Genomic DNA, 18,613 nt, shown 5'->3' on the forward strand with positions numbered 1-18,613 from the left:
ATTTCCGCCATATACCCCCAACGCTCTCTTCAGTGCGCGTATCATTCGGTCCCAGCATAGTTTCATCGCATGTTGTAGATTACGGATCCTGCATATTCGCTTCTGTGTATACCTTCTTACTATCTCTACCGCTCTCATGACGCCTATTGCCAAGTTTACGACTTTGATACTATATACAAATAATAACCCATTCTTACCGAAGCAAGCTTGGAAGTACAGAATGCCGAAGTGATGAGGGCTCGCCAAGCTGGTGTTCGAGAACAGCGGCGCGAAGCAAACCCCCATGTTAGACTACGAAACCTGCTTGTCTGCTCTTTGGATAAGATGGAATGTCGTCGAGTTGTCTCAGTCGTAAGTTCTGCTGGCGGGTACAGAGGTATCTTGTAACTCTCTCCTTCGGTCTGGATCTCTACGTCGGTCTCACAGGTACCTCAATATAGGTAGTGAGTCACGCAATGAGTGTATCAGTAGCGACTAGATTTCTTCGAATAGGCTGCTTAAAAACTCTCAGCCAAGTTCAACGCTACTCCATCCCACTCTTCACCTAGGTCCCCATCCCCATCCACCGCCACCCATGTTTGGCGACTTGTACGTATCCCACTGACCTCCTCCATGCCAGTGATCTGTATTGCGATTTACGCCGCTAGCATGGTCTGTATCATTGAACCATCTAGTTTGGGTGCCTGGAAGAGTAACTTTGCCATGTGCATCGGGCTGTCTGATGGGTGCGAGAAGACGGCCGTTATTGGGAAGCTCATGCCGGGGCGTACTGCCGTATTGCGACCACAACCGATGTTCGCCTCGTTGGGGATAGGGGTTGTGGGGCATGGTTTGTTTGGCGTACGTGCTTGTGGGTAACTCTTAAGGATGGTAGTGAGAGGCGACGCGGGACAATAATATGTGGATAATTGAACGAATAAGTGTTGCTTTTACTAATGTAGATGCTTGTGTTGAGCGTGCGATATGGCTTTCCTGAATGCTGTGTGTCGTTGTTGGTGAGGTTGTCGTTGTATGTAGCGGTGGAGACTTTATACCTTGGAGCTGTGATTGAACTTGCACTTGATGGGTCAGAAAGTGTGACAAAAGGTAGGGACAGCGTAGTCTGTCATGTTGAAGGGACAGCGACATGTACCCATAATTATACTTCACGACAGCGTATCGAGGGATGTATAGCTATTCTCAACGTTTGGTCGCATACATGCGCGCCGTTTCCATCCTTGTCCCTTCTCCTTCACAGATACCGCCAACAGTGCCTTGTACCGCCTATCGTTCACTCTCCGCATCCACCCATTTTTTCTCCTTCTGCTTCTCCTCGCGCATCAAAGCACTACCGCAGTCATGCAGACCCCGCGTTAATGCCTTGCGATGCGATTGACTCAGCGATGACAGATTTGCATCCTCTGCGAGCGCCTTCTTGAAGTAGTCTCTCATGTGAAGAAGCTCGGCACCCTGCCAGCTATCATGAAAGAGCCTCTCTCCTTGCCATGGCGGTCGCCGTGCGCGAAAGGCCTTGTCTTTTACTTTCCTCAAGTTAGCCTTCTTGTCTTGCTCAGCGGCAGCTTCCTCAGCTCTTTCAGTAAGCACCTCTTTTTTCTTCTCAGAGTCCACCTCCAAACTCGCAAACTCCCTCTGGAGCTGGTCAACAGTCGCCCAAGAGCTCTTGGAAAGACTGGTGTCATCTTTCTCGTAGCCTTCTGGACTCGCCCAGCATGAGGGCGTGTAGAAACGGGAGCTTCGACTGTAAGTGGGCCGGGTGCGGCTCCGCTCTATGACTGTGTGCTCGTGGTGTGACGTCGTCGTAGCTGGAGTGTAATCGCAAGGGAGGATGGTGGCTTGCGCGTCGATACTGACTGATTTGCGAGGGGGAGAAGCGGACTGTCGTAGAAAATCAGCCGCTAAGTTGACTAGAGGCAGCGAAAGAGATATCCTTACTTGTTTTGTGTCCCCTTGAAGTAAGCCTTTAGACCTGCTCACGGCTTGTGCGACGGCTACTGTGGTGGCGCTTCTACTGGTTTTGACGATCTTGTCGAAGCGGTTCCTGGGTGTCGACCTTGCATCTGCTAGCCTATTGTTGACTCCTTCCATCTCTTTTAGATTCATCTGATCGACATCCAGCGGTTCGTTGTCGTCTGAAAATGAGATCTGTTGAGACCTCCTCTTCCACCTGCGCTTGACCTTCTCCCAACTACCATCAGAATCTTCTTCTTCCTGGGGCGTAGGCTCTGAGACAGTCTCTATCACCGGCGATCGTGATGTCAATTCCACCTCTTTCGAACCGGGGTATTCCAGATATTGACAGCCAGGCACCTTCCAACATTCGTCTCTTGCTAGTTCCCAAAGATATAGTGCCTCGTCGACTCCCCATTCCTCAGCCATGTCGAAGTGTTCATCTCGTAGCTTCTCCAGGGTCGCAATAAGTCTCCAACAATCAAGTTTTGCCCTCTTCCACCGACTTGTGCAATCCTTGTGTGACATCCAACCTAGGTCATCGATACCATTCGTACGTAGCTCTGGCCCTGCTTTTGAGGATTCGAAGATACCACCGCGGCGAGCTAACGCAAATGTCGCGAACTTCACTTCACCAATGCGAGCCTCTGTGATGCAGACTGCGCAGACTGAAAGTGCTGAGTCGGGGATAAGGTTCGGTGCATAAGTATAGTTGTGCTCGCATGGTTGCCGCATTGAAGCTAGTGTCGGAAACTGCGAAGCCATGTCGACGCGATTGAGAGTTGTGTGCACCGGCAGCAATCCTGGCTCCGGCCAGTAAGTAAATCGTAGTTCTTCGTGAGGGTTCGATTGCGACCAGCGGTCTGAGGGGGCCAGTTGATGGTTCGCCTAGAGAGCTCTAGCGACCCAAAAAGTATGCGAAACGCACTCGTTCGAGAATAGGCGCCTAAAGTTGTTCAAGTCAACATCGTTAGAGGAAAGCTGTATATTTGTACCGGAGGTGAATAAAGAAAACAGCGAAGAAAGGGTCGTAGTTAAGAGATCTGTGGCAGCCGAAATGACATAGTAGGGTCCGACGGTCACTGTGAGCTGGCTGGACCGAGCTTCTCCCCTTCACTTGTCGCCAGGGTCCAGTCTGTGCCATTAAGGACACGCGGTCTCTACCATTGCAGATCCGATTGCTCGCTGTTTCTACTTCCTGTAGGCTTCTGAGGGGCGATGTTCAGAGCGGCCAGAGTCGAAAGGTGCGGATTCAGACGTTCTGCGTGAGCAGCTGACCCATTGTGAACAGCACAATGCGACAATGTCATCCTAGTCCGTCCGGTATTGTTAAACATGTGCCGCGCTCAGCCTGAATAAATATCGTGCTGATGGCGATTCCGACACAGGCTTCCGCGAACGTGGCGCGACAGGTCCGGGTTACGTGTTGGGGCATCTGCGATGTGATGCCTCGCCATATTGTTTGCAGTCCTGCATAGCCGACAGGATCTCCAGAGGCCTCGTCAGTCAGCATCTCGTCGCGAGATGGCTAGTGTGTATATTGTTCAGTTGATGCTTAGTGCCGCGCATTGTATCCATTTCTCAAGGTGCCGAAGAAACATGCTCAATCTGTCGCTGATGGATACCGGGCGGAGCGGCCTTTCTCGTCCTCTACCGTAGCTGTTGTATAGAGTGCAGAATATCGCTGTATGATATTCCGTGGAGAGTCTCAGTGACATTTAATCAGACATGATGAGCATAGCATGACCTGTCGCACGCACTGGAAGACGGATGAGGGTTGAGTTCGGACGGGCCGGCAAAAGAGCGATGACGTTTACTGCTTGGCGCTAGCGTACGATGAGCTCCGTCGTTAGCACCTGCACCCGGATAACGCTTGTTCTTCCAAACACCTCAATTCTATCCCCATTCCCCTCTTCTCATACCAATTCGTCTCGCCATGTTTGCCAGACAGGTATTCCGCCCAGCCAAGACGCTGCACCAGGTATGCGCTCACAATTCCGTCTGATTTGAGATTACAAATCGCCAATGTCAGTTTTGGAGGTTGACAGAAAATAGCAAGTCCGCCGTTACGCATCTGAGGCGCCCAAGAGCGGCAACAATGGCATTCTCTACACGGGTATCGGCGCTGCCGGTCTCGCCGGTGCCTACTTGTTCATGAGGGGCGGCGACGCGCCGTCAGGGCAGAAGGGCAATGCGCCGCCATCAGAAGAGGCCAACAAGATCCCCTCTTCCACCGGCGCCGTCAAGAAGGCCTTCACTGGAGGCGACCAGGGTTTCGTGTCGCTTGCGCTAGAGAACATCGAGGTTGTCAACCACAACACCAAGAAGCTGCGCTTCAAGCTGCCGGAGGAGGACATGGAGAGCGGACTGCCTGTCGCATGTATGTCTATTGTCAGAATGGCTTAATCACCGCACATGCTGACTGGATATAGCGGCCGTTATCACCAAGTACAAGGGCCCCGAGATGCAGAAGCCAGTTATCCGACCATACACCCCGATTAGCGACGTGGACCAGAAGGGCTCCGTCGACTTCATCATCAAGGCCTACCCCAACGGCCCCATGTCTCAGCACATGCACAACATGGAGCCAGGCCAACGGCTAGACATCAAGGGACCTATCCCCAAGTTCCAATGGAAGGTACGAGCCTCCTCGATATCCTAGTTGTGAAACAAACACTAACATTGATGTCTCTTTCACAGCCCAACATGCACGAGCACATTGCCCTGATCGCTGGTGGCACCGGTATCACACCCATGTGGCAAACCGCACGACACATCTTCCGCAACCCCGAGGACAAGACCAAGGTTACGCTCATCTACGGCAACGTTTCAGAGGAGGACATTCTGTTGAAGCGCGAGTGGGAGGAGTTGGAGAACACATACCCCCAGCGCTTCCGCGCTTTCTACGTCCTGGACAACCCACCTGAATCATGGCAAGGCGGCAAGGGACACGTTACCAAGGAGCTCTTGAAGACTGTTCTGCCTGAGCCCAAGGAAGGCGAAAAGATCAAGCTGTTCGTGTGTGGACCACCAGGCATGTACAAGGCTATCAGCGGAGGCAAGAAGAGCCCTTCCGACCAGGGCGAGCTTGACGGAATGCTGAAGGAGCTTGGCTACAGCAAGGACCAGATCTACAAGTTCTAGACGTGTGTATATATAAGTGTACGATACCGGGTAGTATGTGCCATGGAACAAATTCGCAAGAGCGAATGTAGACATGCAAAGACGCGGTTTTCGCTCGTCACCCTGGCCCAACACTGCTTCCATATGATATTGCAAAGACAGCAAACGGCACTGTGGTCAAATCTGTCGGTCTCACAAACACGCTCGATACAAAAGGAAGAAGGTCATTTCCATCGTACTTGAATGTGTCAGCTTGGCTGACCATAGCATCAGTCAGTCTATTTCCGCTTTTAGGTGATTGGGTCGGCGCCAGCAACCGGGGGGACCTGTCCTGATCAAATCGTGACGTTTGGAAACAATTTCAGGCCGAGGATGTCTTGCAGACGTAGACAACGCCTGCTTCCGACATTTCCGTGCAACCAGAACCCAAACAAACATCTCTTGTTGCGTAGGCGCCCATTGGTTCAATTCATCGACGACTTGCAGCTGTACCACGACCTCCACCTTCCACGAACCAGGCTTACTCAGCACTACTAGCACTAATCCCTCAGGCGACATAGACTGCGAGATGGGTGTGACAATATCCCACACAGCCTTCTCCCCGCTATCCATGATATCGACCATCTTCGGCTTCATCTCCTTTACCTTTACGCTCGCCACTTTGCTTAAAGTTTCTTGGTCCAATCTAGCGACGTTTAATGCCGCACCAGAAGAGATCAAAAATATCTTGTCAAGTCTGAAGCAAGCACTATTGGAAGAAAGAAGGCATCTGAGAAGAGTGAGAAAGAGACTGAGGAACTTAAGGAGAGACCAAAGTCACGGTCCCAGCGCAAGAAGTGATTCCGAAGAGTACTACGGCAGTGGCAAGCCCGGGAACGAGAGTCGAAAAAGAGGCAGACGAGGGAGGGGAGGCGGCAAAAGAAGAACTATGCACTTCGACCGCGACATGCAGAGTATGCGCTCAAGCGGCGAAGAAGAAGCATTAACCGTAATGCGCGTTACCATCCGCGACCTCATCCAAAAGTTCCGAGATCTTGAGTACCCTTTTCTGAAACCAGAATATCAATCCCAGGACTCGGCGCAATGGTCCACTCAATCTTCGCCTTTTCCATCTGAGAAATCGCCATATGCAGCGCAATACTACCCGCACTCCGATGACGATGATTCTCCCCCAGCTAGTCACATGCGCAATAGCAATCGTCTGGGTTTGGAATACGCCAACTGCGATCTTCAACGTCGTTGTCTGTGGGTGCGGAGGAAGGCTGATGTAATTAACCTTAGTACGGTGTTGAGTAGAGTGGAGGGTAGGCGGACGGCGCATGAGGTGGGCCAGGTGTTTAGTATGGTGTCAAATATTGGGAGAGATGTTGAAGATTTGAGAGGGGTGCTTGATGGGGTGGAGGCTAGGTTGAATAGAGTTGTGGGGATAGGACGCGTGGATTAAGATGAGAGAGGATTGGAAGGGACTGTGTTGGAAAGATAAGAACATAGACCGGATGTACCATGGTAGACATATTCGCTTCAAGCGACCTGTCCCATACGGGTTTCGCGCACATTACATCACTGACCCCGCCATTAAACGACTGGTATCCTCCATAAGATATTCGCCTTCCCTCGGCTTCTCATCTACTAAAGCCCAGGAATGCAACTTCAAGGATCGAGAAGATCTAGCCGAGCCGTCGCCATGGACGATGCCCAGAGCCCTCCACCACCATACTCGCGGGGGCTCAGTCCCTCACTTTTCTGGAACACGCCAATTATCAGTACCCCGAATTCCCGCGATACCCCAGCAGAACGCAGAGGAAGTGCCATTCGCGTAGCATATTGGCTCGCGCGCGAAGGCGCTGGACCAAATGACCATGATGTGGTATACGCTCGAGGAGACTCTCAATCGCAGGACGGGCATAGTGACGATGGTCCTGGAGAAACGCATGAGCTTTTAGAGGACGAGCGCTTGAATGGAGGTGTACGTCTTTCAAACGCTTACATCGAGAATAACGGAGACGCATGTGGTTTCGAGATTGAACGGCGGAACGGTCTTGAACCGCACGGCACCCTTGACAAGACGATTGAACTGCGAGAAGGCGAGATTGAGATCCTACACCCTGGTTCCGGAAGAAAACAGGGCCGAAAATTACATGCGTTCGCACTATGCGCTCGCATACTACCGAAGTTGCCTTGTCGCCGCAAAAAACGAACCTGGTCAATGTGCATCAGACATCTTCTCGGTATGAACCCTGGTTTCTGTCCCGGAGCTTTCGCTTTACGCCGTGAGGGAAGCAAAGATCTCTTCTGGGATCAAGAAGATCAACACAAGTGTTCATACTGTGGCCTCTCAGTCAAGTTGTTCTATCCCAGGTCCTACACTCAAGACGGGCCAACTCATCAAGGACTCTCATGTTCCTTTGTGCTTGAATCGCATCTCCCAGCTACTACGAAAAATGGAATTGAGAGGCGAAGTTGTTTGATATGTTGGGAATACGAGGGTATATGGGCCGGAGCCATGGACGAAGAGCAATGGGGAAAGCATATGAGGCGCCACTTTGATGAAGATGGATACTGGGTCTGTGGGTTTGAAGATGACAGAAGCTACATGATGGACAGAGACGACTGTAAAGCGAAGAACTGTAAGGCGGTGCACAGCTAAGTTGAGGTCATGTCGTGTCACTTGATTGAGAGCATGAACTCTGGAAGGGCAAGGGCACGTCAGCTCATGGTAATACTGAAGATTCCAGAGCCTATATGAATGCTAGCCTACCTACATTGCATGTTCTTATGCTGATGTAGTCTGCAGACCTGTTCCATCTTTTTTCGTGCACAAGATCGAGGCGTGCTTTGGCATATATAACTTGTATGTCTGACTATCGAACGCTGATTTGGATCGTCATAGACGCTGTACCAAGGCTTCCTTCGCGTCCTCTCTATCTCTATACAATGTCACATCGTTCTACCCAACCTCCGCTATACATCTTCACGAATACCAACGACTGCGTTCATTGCACAACCGCCTACAATACATTCGTTCCGCGTCCAACTCTCTTCACCAACAATGCGGCATATACAGTATTTCGCAACACCTCCTCCTTACTCTCTACACTCCAGCATCCAAAGTAAAACTCTACTACTATACCCAAGCCAACCAGTCAACACAACACAACACAGTACCCTCAAGCCCTATTACCCAGCAAACCCCACAGAAATGCCACGAGACCCCTTCGAAGACTGGAGAAGGAACGCGGAATACTTCAGACAACACCAGCAAGATCAACAGTTTCGTTACAGCGGACAGCAAGACTTTCCTCGGGGACCTCTGCCTGGTCCTCGAACGCAGTTTCCTGGTATGTTTCCCCCAGGCTCATCATCGTATGGACCGAGAGGCTATCCCGGAGGAGGCGGACCGGGCTACGGATGGAGCGCGACGGGAAGGTGGTTGGGGCCTGGACCTCCAAGGTAGATGGGAAGTCGAGAGATATGGTGGGATGTGATGGGCTTCACGTGTTTGAAGGCAGTACTTGGAGAGTGGAAAGGAAGAGGTCCCGGGTGTATTTTGTAATGAGATGATATCAAAATGCCTCAGTTCATGCTTCTCTCGTTCTTGAAGTGCGTGTCTACTGTGTGATTATATATATATGCTGTGGTGGTTCCTTGCTCAGCTTCTCTGTGGGTCACCCAAGAACCACTCAATAACTATGGTCATCCTCAATCCATCATCTCAGTGTTGCGAGGTTGCTACCCCATCTTTTTAAGTTCATCATACTAGTGGGAATATCCAAGCAGGGCAGACACGTTGATGGATATTGAGCAAACGTGCTTCCAATAGTCAAGCATCGTATACAGCTTCATTGAATATCTCGACGTGTCCGTGCGAACACAAGGCACCGTACGTGTCAAGTACTGTTTGATGCAGGCCTTGATGATCTCGCCCGAGTACGTGAAGAGCTACCAGTATACATACGGCTACAAGATAACAGTACACCTTCCGCCAGCAGTGGTTGCGATTCTCTTGTGCGCAGCAATATTGAATGAAGACAGGCATATATATCGCCGCTGCGATGCTTTTCTAACCTTCTTCATATCGCAATCCACAGTACACAAAGCAAGCAACCAAGCCAGCATACAATTTACTCCATCGACCGAAGTCTCGTTACTCATACCCAGAAAGCAACCACACATAGCGACACCAAACTCACATTCAGCCACAGTACGCCTACCTTCCCAGGTAGCCTTCCAGCGACCAAAAAATGCCCATCAACCCTTATGAAGGCCGAGCTGCTTATCCCCGCCACAACCTGAGTGAAATGCCAAGGCAGGGTCTCAGACTTCCTCCCATGATGCCGGGATTCCGAGGGGATAGAGGAGACTTTTACGGGTCGAGACCGAGACGACTACCCCGTATGAACACGCGGGGCCAGATATGGGCGAGAGATGAGAGGAGCATCATGAACGGCACTTGGAGATATGGTTGGAGGTGATGGAGTGATGAACTGTGAGGAGGCAGGAAGAAGAGAAAGGAATGAGTTCTGGACGTGTGGTGAACCGAGGAGGAGAATGTATGTAACTTAGCTTGAATGAGTTTATACACACCTGCATTATCTAAATGTCTACCTTTACGTGCTTCGAATCTACTGATCCTGTCTCACCAAAATATTGCGCTGTATCTATTCTAAGAGCTGCCTGTTCAAACCAAAGTTGCCAACAAAGCGGCCCTCGGTGATTTCAATAAGAGACATGTAGAGCTGTTAACATGCACGTAGCTGCGACATACCTCACGCGAGCAGTCATCACTGTCCTCTTCCATGCTGCGGTATTGAAGAAGCCAGGCGTATAAAACGTCGCGGCGATGTTTCTCTTACCTCTCTCATACCACAGTCCACAGTCCATAGTCCACGATACCCAAAGCAAGCCACTAAGCAATCATACAAGTCCCTTGATCTACCAAAGCCTTCTACCCCATACCCCATCCCTAAACAACACCTACAGATAACTACCACCAAACAGCCATCAAGCTTCAACACATACATCTCGCAACCGAAGATGCCCAGTCCATACGAAGTACATTATCGAAGCGACAGACTATTTGAACTACCAAGGAATGCCTGGAGACTTCCGCCCATAATGCCAGAAGGCGGAGATCGCAGTTATTACACCAGTAACCCACAGCAGAGACGACTACCCCGCATAAATCCGCGGGGCCAGATATATGGTAGGACTTTTTACGGTGGGTCCAAGTATTGGCATTGAGAGACTGATGGATCGAGGGATTAAGGCATCGTGAGGAAATAGGACGAAGAGAAAGAGATGAGTGTTGGGCGTATGAGACACTGCGGAGAGAAGGATGCATGTAACTAAGCTTGGGAGAGTATACACCTACTCTCTAAATATTAACTTCCTCGTGCTGATGAAACGATGTTCCCTTCTGGCCTATATGTCGTGGTCTGTTTTCTTAGAAAGCTTCCTGGTCATTCATTAGTCGCCATTTACCCCTTCCGAGCTCATCTTTGCAGCTAGATATTTACCGGTGTTGTACAACTGTTGTACGAAGATGTCATGAACAAGGCCAGGTCACACGCGGCCCAATCTCACTCAGCAAACTACGCGCGTTCCTTTCCTCAACATCAGAGTCCATTCAGACTCCCATGCAACTGCTCAGGCAGCTGAAACCATGCGAAACCTCATCCGCCAAGTACCCAAGACACGTCCTGCTCATCGTATCGGCGCGTAACGAAGAAGTGCGGGATAATGCGACGGCCCACTATACGACCGTCAATATACCCGTACGGACCGTCTCAATCTACAAGAGGACATCCTCCGCGTTAGCGAAAGCGGAGAAGGGAGATGACGTCGTTGAGCAAAAAAATCCATCGAGAGCGTCGTTCGGTACAAAACCCATCGCAGGGTCTGTTCCGCCTAGACCGCAAAGGAGCGCAAGCCTATGCATCCCTGTTCTTACTGCCCCCCACAACCTTCCAGATGCGTGATCACAGCGGACGATGGGAATACCACATGCCATGCGCCAGAAAGGCATTCTCATTCCTCCTCCAGATCAACAACATCACGCGCCCACTGCCACGTACGGCACCATGCATTCTCTCGCACACCCTCACACGCATACACAACACCCACCGCCACAGCTAGCGGTAATAATCGGCAGCAGCCGGTTCCAACCTCCGCCAAGAAGACCCTTTGTGGCTAAAGGCCCCCCTTCGCACCTTCGCGGCATTTTAGCAGCGAGCTTGGCAATAAGCTTAACAAGTTGTGCATGTGGCTCGTGATGTCTTGTGGATTTCTTGGTCGCCCTAGAGTGGGCCAGAGTGCCCCTGCGGGAAAGAGGGTCCTGTGCAGACGTGCAGGGAAGTGTACGTCATTGAAGGATTGCGATGGAGGCGATTGGGGAAAGGCGGAGATTGGATTAGGGAAGGGGTTCTTGACGGAAAGAGGTGATGAGGAGCGGGGATTGGCAATGGCGTTATTACTCGGTCTCTTTATTTGATTTCGTTTGATTTGTTCGGGCTCACGATTCGTTGCTTGCGATACTTTCCATAATGAGGCGGCCAAGATTTGGGATCGCTGCGTGGGTTTGTGATCTGCGGGGAATTCCAGTCTCACCGCGCATTAATGAAGATCGGATGCTACTGCTGAGATGAGAACACGTTGGCAGTGGATCGCGCAGATATGTTGGAGTTGATGTGTTGTTTGAATTAGATAATTTGGTGAACTTTCGACTCGCTATTCGCTACGCTAAACAGTGTCGCATATATCTTGTCGTTGCGACACGAGGACATTTGCTTCATCTAAAGAAAGCTCCATGCTTTATGATGGTTGTTGTCTTCGACACCAAGAAACTCCATGAAATGCGACGAATATTGGTATCCGCAGACGATGATGAAACCGACAAAGGAAATCGTAACCCAAAAATGAAAATCCGATAACAAGGGAAATCGAGCAGGAGGTTCTCATCTGTAACTCCTGATGCTTGGAATATTGCGCATTGTGTTGGTTTAAGCCATGTTGGCGGCGCCGTGCTTCTCATCCTCGTTCTTCTCAAACATCTTGTCCTCGAGCCACTTGGTGGCTTTCGCGCACTGTGCATCCACGTAGGTGGTCCAGAGATGGGCGATGGTGTATTCGACGACGAAGAAGATAGGGATAGCGAGGGCCCAGACGAACCAGTTGGTAGACCGGGGGATGTAGTGCTCGATGGCCTCGCCCTGACCGTCCTTTGGCTGTTCGACGTGGTAAGGTGCGGTGCTGAATCCGTAGATCAGGCGCGCGAGGCCGACCTTCATGACCGTTCCGTGGGTAAGGTATACGGCGAAACTGTTGCGGCCAACCCACATGAAGAGCTTGTTCGAGAACATGCTCTGCAGGGAAGGCGATAGCCAGATTCCAGTGACCATCAGATCCCATCCGATGGCTGTCCAGCGCTTGGGGTAGCTTGCCGCGCCTTGAGGAATGATCCAGTCTCCGATGTTCTTGAGCTGAACAGACCAAGTCGACCACTCCCAGTGCTCGCCGGGGTAGCACGCCACGTACCAGCCGAGGAGGATGAGGAATGCGGTCGCGATACGGCGGGCCTTTACGCGGCTGTTGACGAATTCGCGGAAGCTTTTCTCGGAGCCGAGGTCGCAGAGGATGACACCGTAGAGGAATTGGCACTCGAAGGTTTCTAAGAATGTCAGCTTGGAGTAATAAAAATCGGAGTATTGATACACACCTTTCTCAGGGCTGGTGCGCATCCAGTACCAGAGGAACAGAACCATGCAGGTGAAGAGGCGCATGCGGAACTTCATGAAAACGGTGGCGAACAAGAGAACGTAGATGAGGAAGGCACCCTGCAACAGAGGCAAGAGAGCCCACTGGTGGTCGTCGTATTCGTTGTTGGCGCCGGACCATGAGGTCTGGAAGTTCTTGATCAAGCGTGGGATTTCCGTGTCAAGACCACCAATGTTGGTAGGGACGGAACGGCGGAACCAGTGGGAGTCGCTAAGGTGCGCAACCTCGAAAGCTCCCAGCTGGGCGAAGAACCACGCAATGACCAGGGCAATAGTCGCAGGCATGATCAGCCTCGGTGGGCGGCGGAAAGCAGATTTGCCCAGTGTCTCGAGCGCAGCTGGGATGTTTCCGGATTTGGCTTGTCGGAGTGGTTTGATGGCGCATACGTAACCGGTGAGGAAGGCAAACATTGTGACTCCAATGCGGCCTTGGAACGGTAATCGGAGGAAAGGTAGCTGCAGTAGTTGGGGTGCTGCATTCTCATTGTCTCGTGGCGACCACAGGCTGTAGTCCCAAGCCCTGCATAAATGTGTTACGACGACCCAGAAGGAAGCAACTCCGCGAACACCCTATACATGTTAGTAGATGTCTGTCATATCATATGATAACTACACACCTCAACCCAAGTAACATTCTGGCGGTTGTTGGAAGCCATTTTGCCAGGACCAGCGGCGGGTTCCAGAGGAGTAGCAAGGCTCGAGATGGTGGCGCGCGCAAGCGATAACGGGGCCTTTGCTAGGAAAGACATATGCATGCAGACGACTCAACGACTGATGGTGGGAAAACAGGCCCAAGAAATGATAGGAAGACCAAGAGAAGGAAGAAAAATGAGCGACAGTGACAGCTATAGAGGCTGCATTGGTGTGGGTTGGATCGAACCAAGAAGGAGGTTAAGTGGAATGCAAGGGTGCAAGCAAGTTCCCCCATGCAAAGACGGCATCTCGGATACGCTTTCTTGGCATGATAGAGATGCGTCGAGAAGGAATAGGGATTTTTGGCCGTGTAATTGGCGTTGGGGCTGAAAGGGGGAACAAGCGCCGAGCCAGCATGGGTGGCCGCGTAATATTCGTCGGTGGATGGTGAATAGACCCCACCGGTTTCAGGCCTTCAGTGTCTTGGCATCAAGCCTCTGCATGGGCAATTCGCTGTGGCGGTGGCCGACGACGCGCCAACCGGAAGCCGGCACTGCAGTCAAGAAAACGAATATAGAGCGTGTGTTGGCACGGCTGTGGCGAGGGCGGGAATGGTGCCTCAGGTTGCGCAGAGAAGCCGACGTGCATCGTCGGATGCCTGCCATGACAGGTGGACAGGACATTGGACGTGTGGCGCAAAGTTCGGGCCCAACGCAGCGTCTGTACCCACCCTCCACGTTTGGTTGGCGGCTGACAGTGCAGGGCGGGATCGTCGACGTAGATTAGATGACAGCCGCTGTTTTGTGTGTTTCAACTTTCGAGGCCGCGCAATGTGTGTAGCGCGTATCATCGCCGTCTCCTAGCGCGCTGCGACGACGATGGCGTGCGTAGACGACGACGCGTTGGATTATGCGTGCGTGGGCGGCCGAAATGAGGCTCTTCAGCTTCGACGGTACAGGTGCTAGCGCTGGCGTCGTGACGAGCCACAGCTGTCAGGCCAAGCCCTCGAGGCTGCATGGGATTCTGACAACCCCCAAATACCATCCATAGCCGCCAACTCAGGTCCACGGGTACCTTGGGCTAAATGATTTGGGAGCTTGGCACTGTGTAAGATGAGCAGGTGAGATGCCTGATGTAATCTTACTACATCTTATCTATTTACTGATCTGCGAAGTCGCTACACAATGACCGCTTCAGCCCTAGTGGTTCTTCTCAACAATCTCCTTGGCAAAAGCTGCAAAGTCTCTCTTGTCGTCGACCTTGTCCCACAGGTTCGGCTGGGTGAACACTGCCAATGTGTTCCTCGCTACCTTTCCCCCAGTCGCCGCGCCTCTCACGAAGTGGGGAACGGCTTTGAACTTGCCCTGTGTGATGATCTCGAGCGCTTCGCCTGTTTGGAACGCGAGACAGTCTCGAGGTATGCTGACCTTTGTGACGTTTCCGGTACGGGAGTGGATGTAGAGACCCGCCTTGGGGTCCGGTGAGCGATCCAGTTCCTGTAGGGGCGAGAATGATGCACCTGTTTTTGGCGGATTGGTAGCCTCGTCGACGAACATGGCAGATGTCAGACCGGTCAGACAGCCATGATCGAGATGAGTCGCACACCAGTCGTCCTCGTCACCGCTCGATGTATCGGGGGCGGGCGAGGGACTGGGGAAGTAGTGCAGCAGCCTGGCCTTGGTGGAAACACTTGTCTTGACTAGATGCTCGAGGTATCCCTTTTGGTAGCCATCGATGTTGGCTTCAGCGTACTTGTCGCAGGCACGAGCAACCAAAGCAGCTATGTCGATGATGAGAGTACATAGCTCTCGGAAAGTCTCCTCGAAGCCTGGGAGAAGCTCTTGAGACGGCCACACATTCGGCGCGGTGTACTCTGGAAAGGAGGGGTACTTTTCAGCAACCGTCTTCTGCTGCTCTTCGAATCCGCCGGCACAGTTGACGTAGTAGGAGCCCTTGAGAGTGTCGTATTTGCCATCTTTGAGCGTCTCCTTTCCGCAAGACCAGCCAACCAGCCACTTGGACGCTGGAGATTCGAGCTTGACTAGTGCCATGTCAGTGATCTTTCAGATGTAGATTTAATTAGTGGCGCTTACCCAATTCATCCTCTGGTAAGTTTCCGAGAGCAGAGGCGTAGGATAGTAATTTATGTCGCAGCTCATGGAACTTGGACGGGAGATCCTTTACCACAATGATTCCCAGGCTAGACGAGCCAAAGGCCTCTTCAAGTAGCGAGAAGTCTACATCATCTGGAGCAATATCAGCCAAGCTGAGTCACAACCATGCAGCTACCACTCACTGTTCTTCAAGGCGTCGAGACCCACGGCGACGGCGCTCTGGTTGACTGCAGCATTAGCGTTGGCCATGTTAGTCGTCTAGCAAGATACAGGTATGTGATGGCATTCACTACGTAGTCGGTACTGCGACTTTATCGTGATGCGGTAGTGCGCGGTTGGTCTCATCTGGTCCGCACCTCGACTGCACCTGCCTGATTTGCTGCAGCCTCGGCCAGCTCCGATCTCTCACCTCCGACGCCTGATTGCGACTACCAACAACGCCATCGCTATGCCCAAAGCCCTCCACTTCAAAGGCGACAAGAAGGTCAAGAAGCGCAGAAAAGCTGCCGACCCATATGACGCCGACGAAAAACCCTCGAAGCAGCTCACCACGAGCGCGCCTGCCGAAGCGGAGCATGACGACTCTTGGGTGAGCGCAGATGCGCCGAGCGACATCACAGGCCCCGTAGTCATTGTGCTGCCCATCGACACACCGAGCACGTGTCTGGCATGCGACGCCAATGGAAAGGTCTTTGCGAGCGAGCTGGAGAACATCGTTGACGGCGATGTCGCGACGGCCGAGCCGCACGATGTGCGCCAGGTCTTTGTCGCGAATCGCATCGCTGGCACAGAGCAGCTTAGTCTGAAGGGCCATCACGGAAGGTAAGGAACCACGACATGGATGGTGCTGGCACCGCTAACCTAGTCCAGATATCTGAGCTGCGACAAGTTCGGCGTCCTCAGCGCAACCGCAACCGCCATCTCCCCCGAAGAAACCTTTGTCGTCATCCCTGTACCTGACAATCCCTCTGCCTTCTCCCTCCAGACTGCCCGCGACCTGTTCCTCACCATCGACGAATCCTCCTCCAAGGGCCCAGAGCCACGCGGCGACGCAGAACACATAAGCTTCAGCACTACTTTCCGCATCCGCATGCAAGCCCGCTTCAAACCGCGAAACAAGGCAAGCAAGGAAGAAAAGGCCAATGTCAAGATTAGTCGCAAGGAGCTGGAGGACCAGATTGGCCGGCGTCTGAACGATGCTGAGGTCAAGAAACTACGGAAATCGAGAGTCGAAGGCAACTTCCACGAGACAGCCTTGGACATGAAGGTCAAATCCAGTCACGACAAGTATGCCAGCATGTGAAAACCTCCGAGTATCAGCCACGATGCCTCAGAGTAGCAACAGAGCGTTGCGTCGTCGCATGGTGCCGCAATGACACCACAAGTCGCCCTTGGCGTCCACAAGCAACGGCAGCACCCGCGTTACACCATACTCTGCATATACCCGATCCTATGGCTGCGACACTGCAAGGCCGCGTAGCCTTTATGCGCCACGATCTGGAACTGGTTTCGAAACGTCACCCGCCACACCTTGTGGCTGGGCGTCCGTCTGGGCTCCATCCGCCTCAGCACCCGCAGCCTCAACATAGACGGAAATTTGTGTTGTCTCAACAATACACAACGGACTGCCAATAGACCTCATGCGGCCAGTATGCTTTTCTTCCTTGGCAGACACTATATTAATAACAAAGGAATTCAACACATTTTCTGCAGTCCCTGTATGTGTTCCTTGGTTATCTCATCTTTGCTTTTGCTCCTGGCCGCTTTTTGTCGGATGACGCGATGGTGACGCGTCTGGAATGATGTGTGATATCCGACTTGGGTGAAGTATGCTTGAATGACTTACTAGCTGGAGCGGACGATCCCGCATTCTCATTTCGGTGTCAATGTAACCCCAACTGGGGAGCATACATCAAGAGATGGTTTGGTGCTATAGCAGTTACTATGCACGTTCGCCACTGGCGTACACTGCGGGTGGCTTTCCTTACTGCTACACTATACGATAAGCTGGCTTATTGATTCCTGGACTGAGTGTAGAGCACTGACACGAGCAGCATCCTAGACGAGGCCCAAACCGAGGTTGCACCACATAGAAGAAAAAAACTGAACAGGTCTGCAGACTACATTAGGACAAAAACTTGCGAAGTAGGTGACCTAACATTAACGTAGGCTCTAGGCTGTTCAGTTTGATTCTTGCATAGAAAGCATAATTAGTTCACTTCTCCCTCCAGTTGTACATTAGATCGAACGACTTTCGAAGAACCACGCCAAGACCCTCGTTCTTCTCAACCTGATCTCCTGCGGCGGTATCCCGCCAGGAGCGTTGTCATCGCCCCGAGACTACTACATATACTAATATGTCTCACCAAGTCCCCGTCCTAGGTTACCACGACACCGACATCGCCGCCGCCGAGGAAGATGTTCTTGTCGTAAGCGACGTAAGTACCTTCTAGCCCCTCTATAATCCTTAAATCAGCACTAACAAAGTTACTTGTATAGCAGCCGGCCCTCGCAATCAACCGCGACTCACAAGGTGAACGTCTTAAGTAGACATCTGGCTAGTTATCCTATCACGCAATCTGTACAGGAGCTGCACAATATAGAATAAGAGATGCGATCGGGATCGAGCTGCAAAGGTGATACAAAGAGGGCTTACCTCAGTGGGCAATTTGAACGAACCTTAGGCGAACAAAGTCGGCTTTATTGCATGGCTCGCAGAACCATCCATTAACGTGACTATGTCCATGCGCCCTTTGGCACACCCAATACCATTCAACCCCATTCAAACCACCCTAACACCTTATACGAGGGAAAAACTAAACACCTAGAAGCCTACGTCGCTGTTAGGTTACCTACTTTGTAAGCTTTTATCTTAATGTAGGCTCTAGGGTGTTTGGCTTTTCCCTTGAAGGGGGTGCTACACCTGATATCCACTGCGCCTTGGTCACATGATACCCACATTCTGTTCTGCACACGTGCACGCCCAGATTTCAGCTGCTACATAGCCCTCATACTCTCTTCTTT

The 18,613-nt window shown here is 51.8% G+C and overlaps 5 protein-coding genes across 5 annotated transcripts; 2 read left to right on the forward strand and 3 right to left on the reverse strand.

The window, feature by feature from the left end:
* Positions 1-1,263: 1,263 nt before the first annotated feature.
* J4E87_002671 (uncharacterized protein) lies at positions 1,264-2,712 on the reverse strand (the record flags this gene model as incomplete). The annotated part of the gene is made up of 1 exon (XM_049374307.1): positions 1,264-2,712. One exon carries the CDS (start codon positions 2,710-2,712, stop codon positions 1,264-1,266), a length of 1,449 nt encoding a protein of 482 aa, XP_049236447.1.
* A 1,260-nt stretch (positions 2,713-3,972) lies between these two features.
* MCR1 (NADH-cytochrome b5 reductase) lies at positions 3,973-5,091 on the forward strand (the record flags this gene model as incomplete). Its single annotated transcript, XM_049374308.1, has 4 exons — positions 3,973-3,978; positions 4,003-4,327; positions 4,380-4,585; positions 4,648-5,091. The coding sequence occupies 4 exons, from the start codon at positions 3,973-3,975 to the stop codon at positions 5,089-5,091; spliced, it is 981 nt and encodes a 326-aa protein (XP_049236448.1).
* A 6,977-nt stretch (positions 5,092-12,068) lies between these two features.
* On the reverse strand, positions 12,069-13,591 carry J4E87_002673 (uncharacterized protein; the record flags this gene model as incomplete). Its single annotated transcript, XM_049374309.1, has 3 exons — positions 12,069-12,736; positions 12,785-13,412; positions 13,460-13,591. 3 exons carry the CDS (start codon positions 13,589-13,591, stop codon positions 12,069-12,071), a joined length of 1,428 nt encoding a protein of 475 aa, XP_049236449.1.
* A 1,083-nt stretch (positions 13,592-14,674) lies between these two features.
* On the reverse strand, positions 14,675-15,838 carry J4E87_002674 (uncharacterized protein; the record flags this gene model as incomplete). Its single annotated transcript, XM_049374310.1, has 3 exons — positions 14,675-15,516; positions 15,569-15,721; positions 15,772-15,838. 3 exons carry the CDS (start codon positions 15,836-15,838, stop codon positions 14,675-14,677), a joined length of 1,062 nt encoding a protein of 353 aa, XP_049236450.1.
* Positions 15,839-16,037: 199 nt separating this feature from the next.
* On the forward strand, positions 16,038-16,892 carry J4E87_002675 (uncharacterized protein; the record flags this gene model as incomplete). The annotated part of the gene is made up of 2 exons (XM_049374311.1): positions 16,038-16,411; positions 16,460-16,892. 2 exons carry the CDS (start codon positions 16,038-16,040, stop codon positions 16,890-16,892), a joined length of 807 nt encoding a protein of 268 aa, XP_049236451.1.
* Positions 16,893-18,613: the final 1,721 nt, after the last annotated feature.

This window comes from Alternaria ethzedia (genome assembly GCF_023757985.1).
Source record: "Alternaria ethzedia strain BMP 0044 chromosome Unknown scaffold_4, whole genome shotgun sequence".
In the NCBI taxonomy this organism is placed as follows: Eukaryota; Fungi; Ascomycota; class Dothideomycetes; order Pleosporales; family Pleosporaceae; genus Alternaria; species Alternaria ethzedia.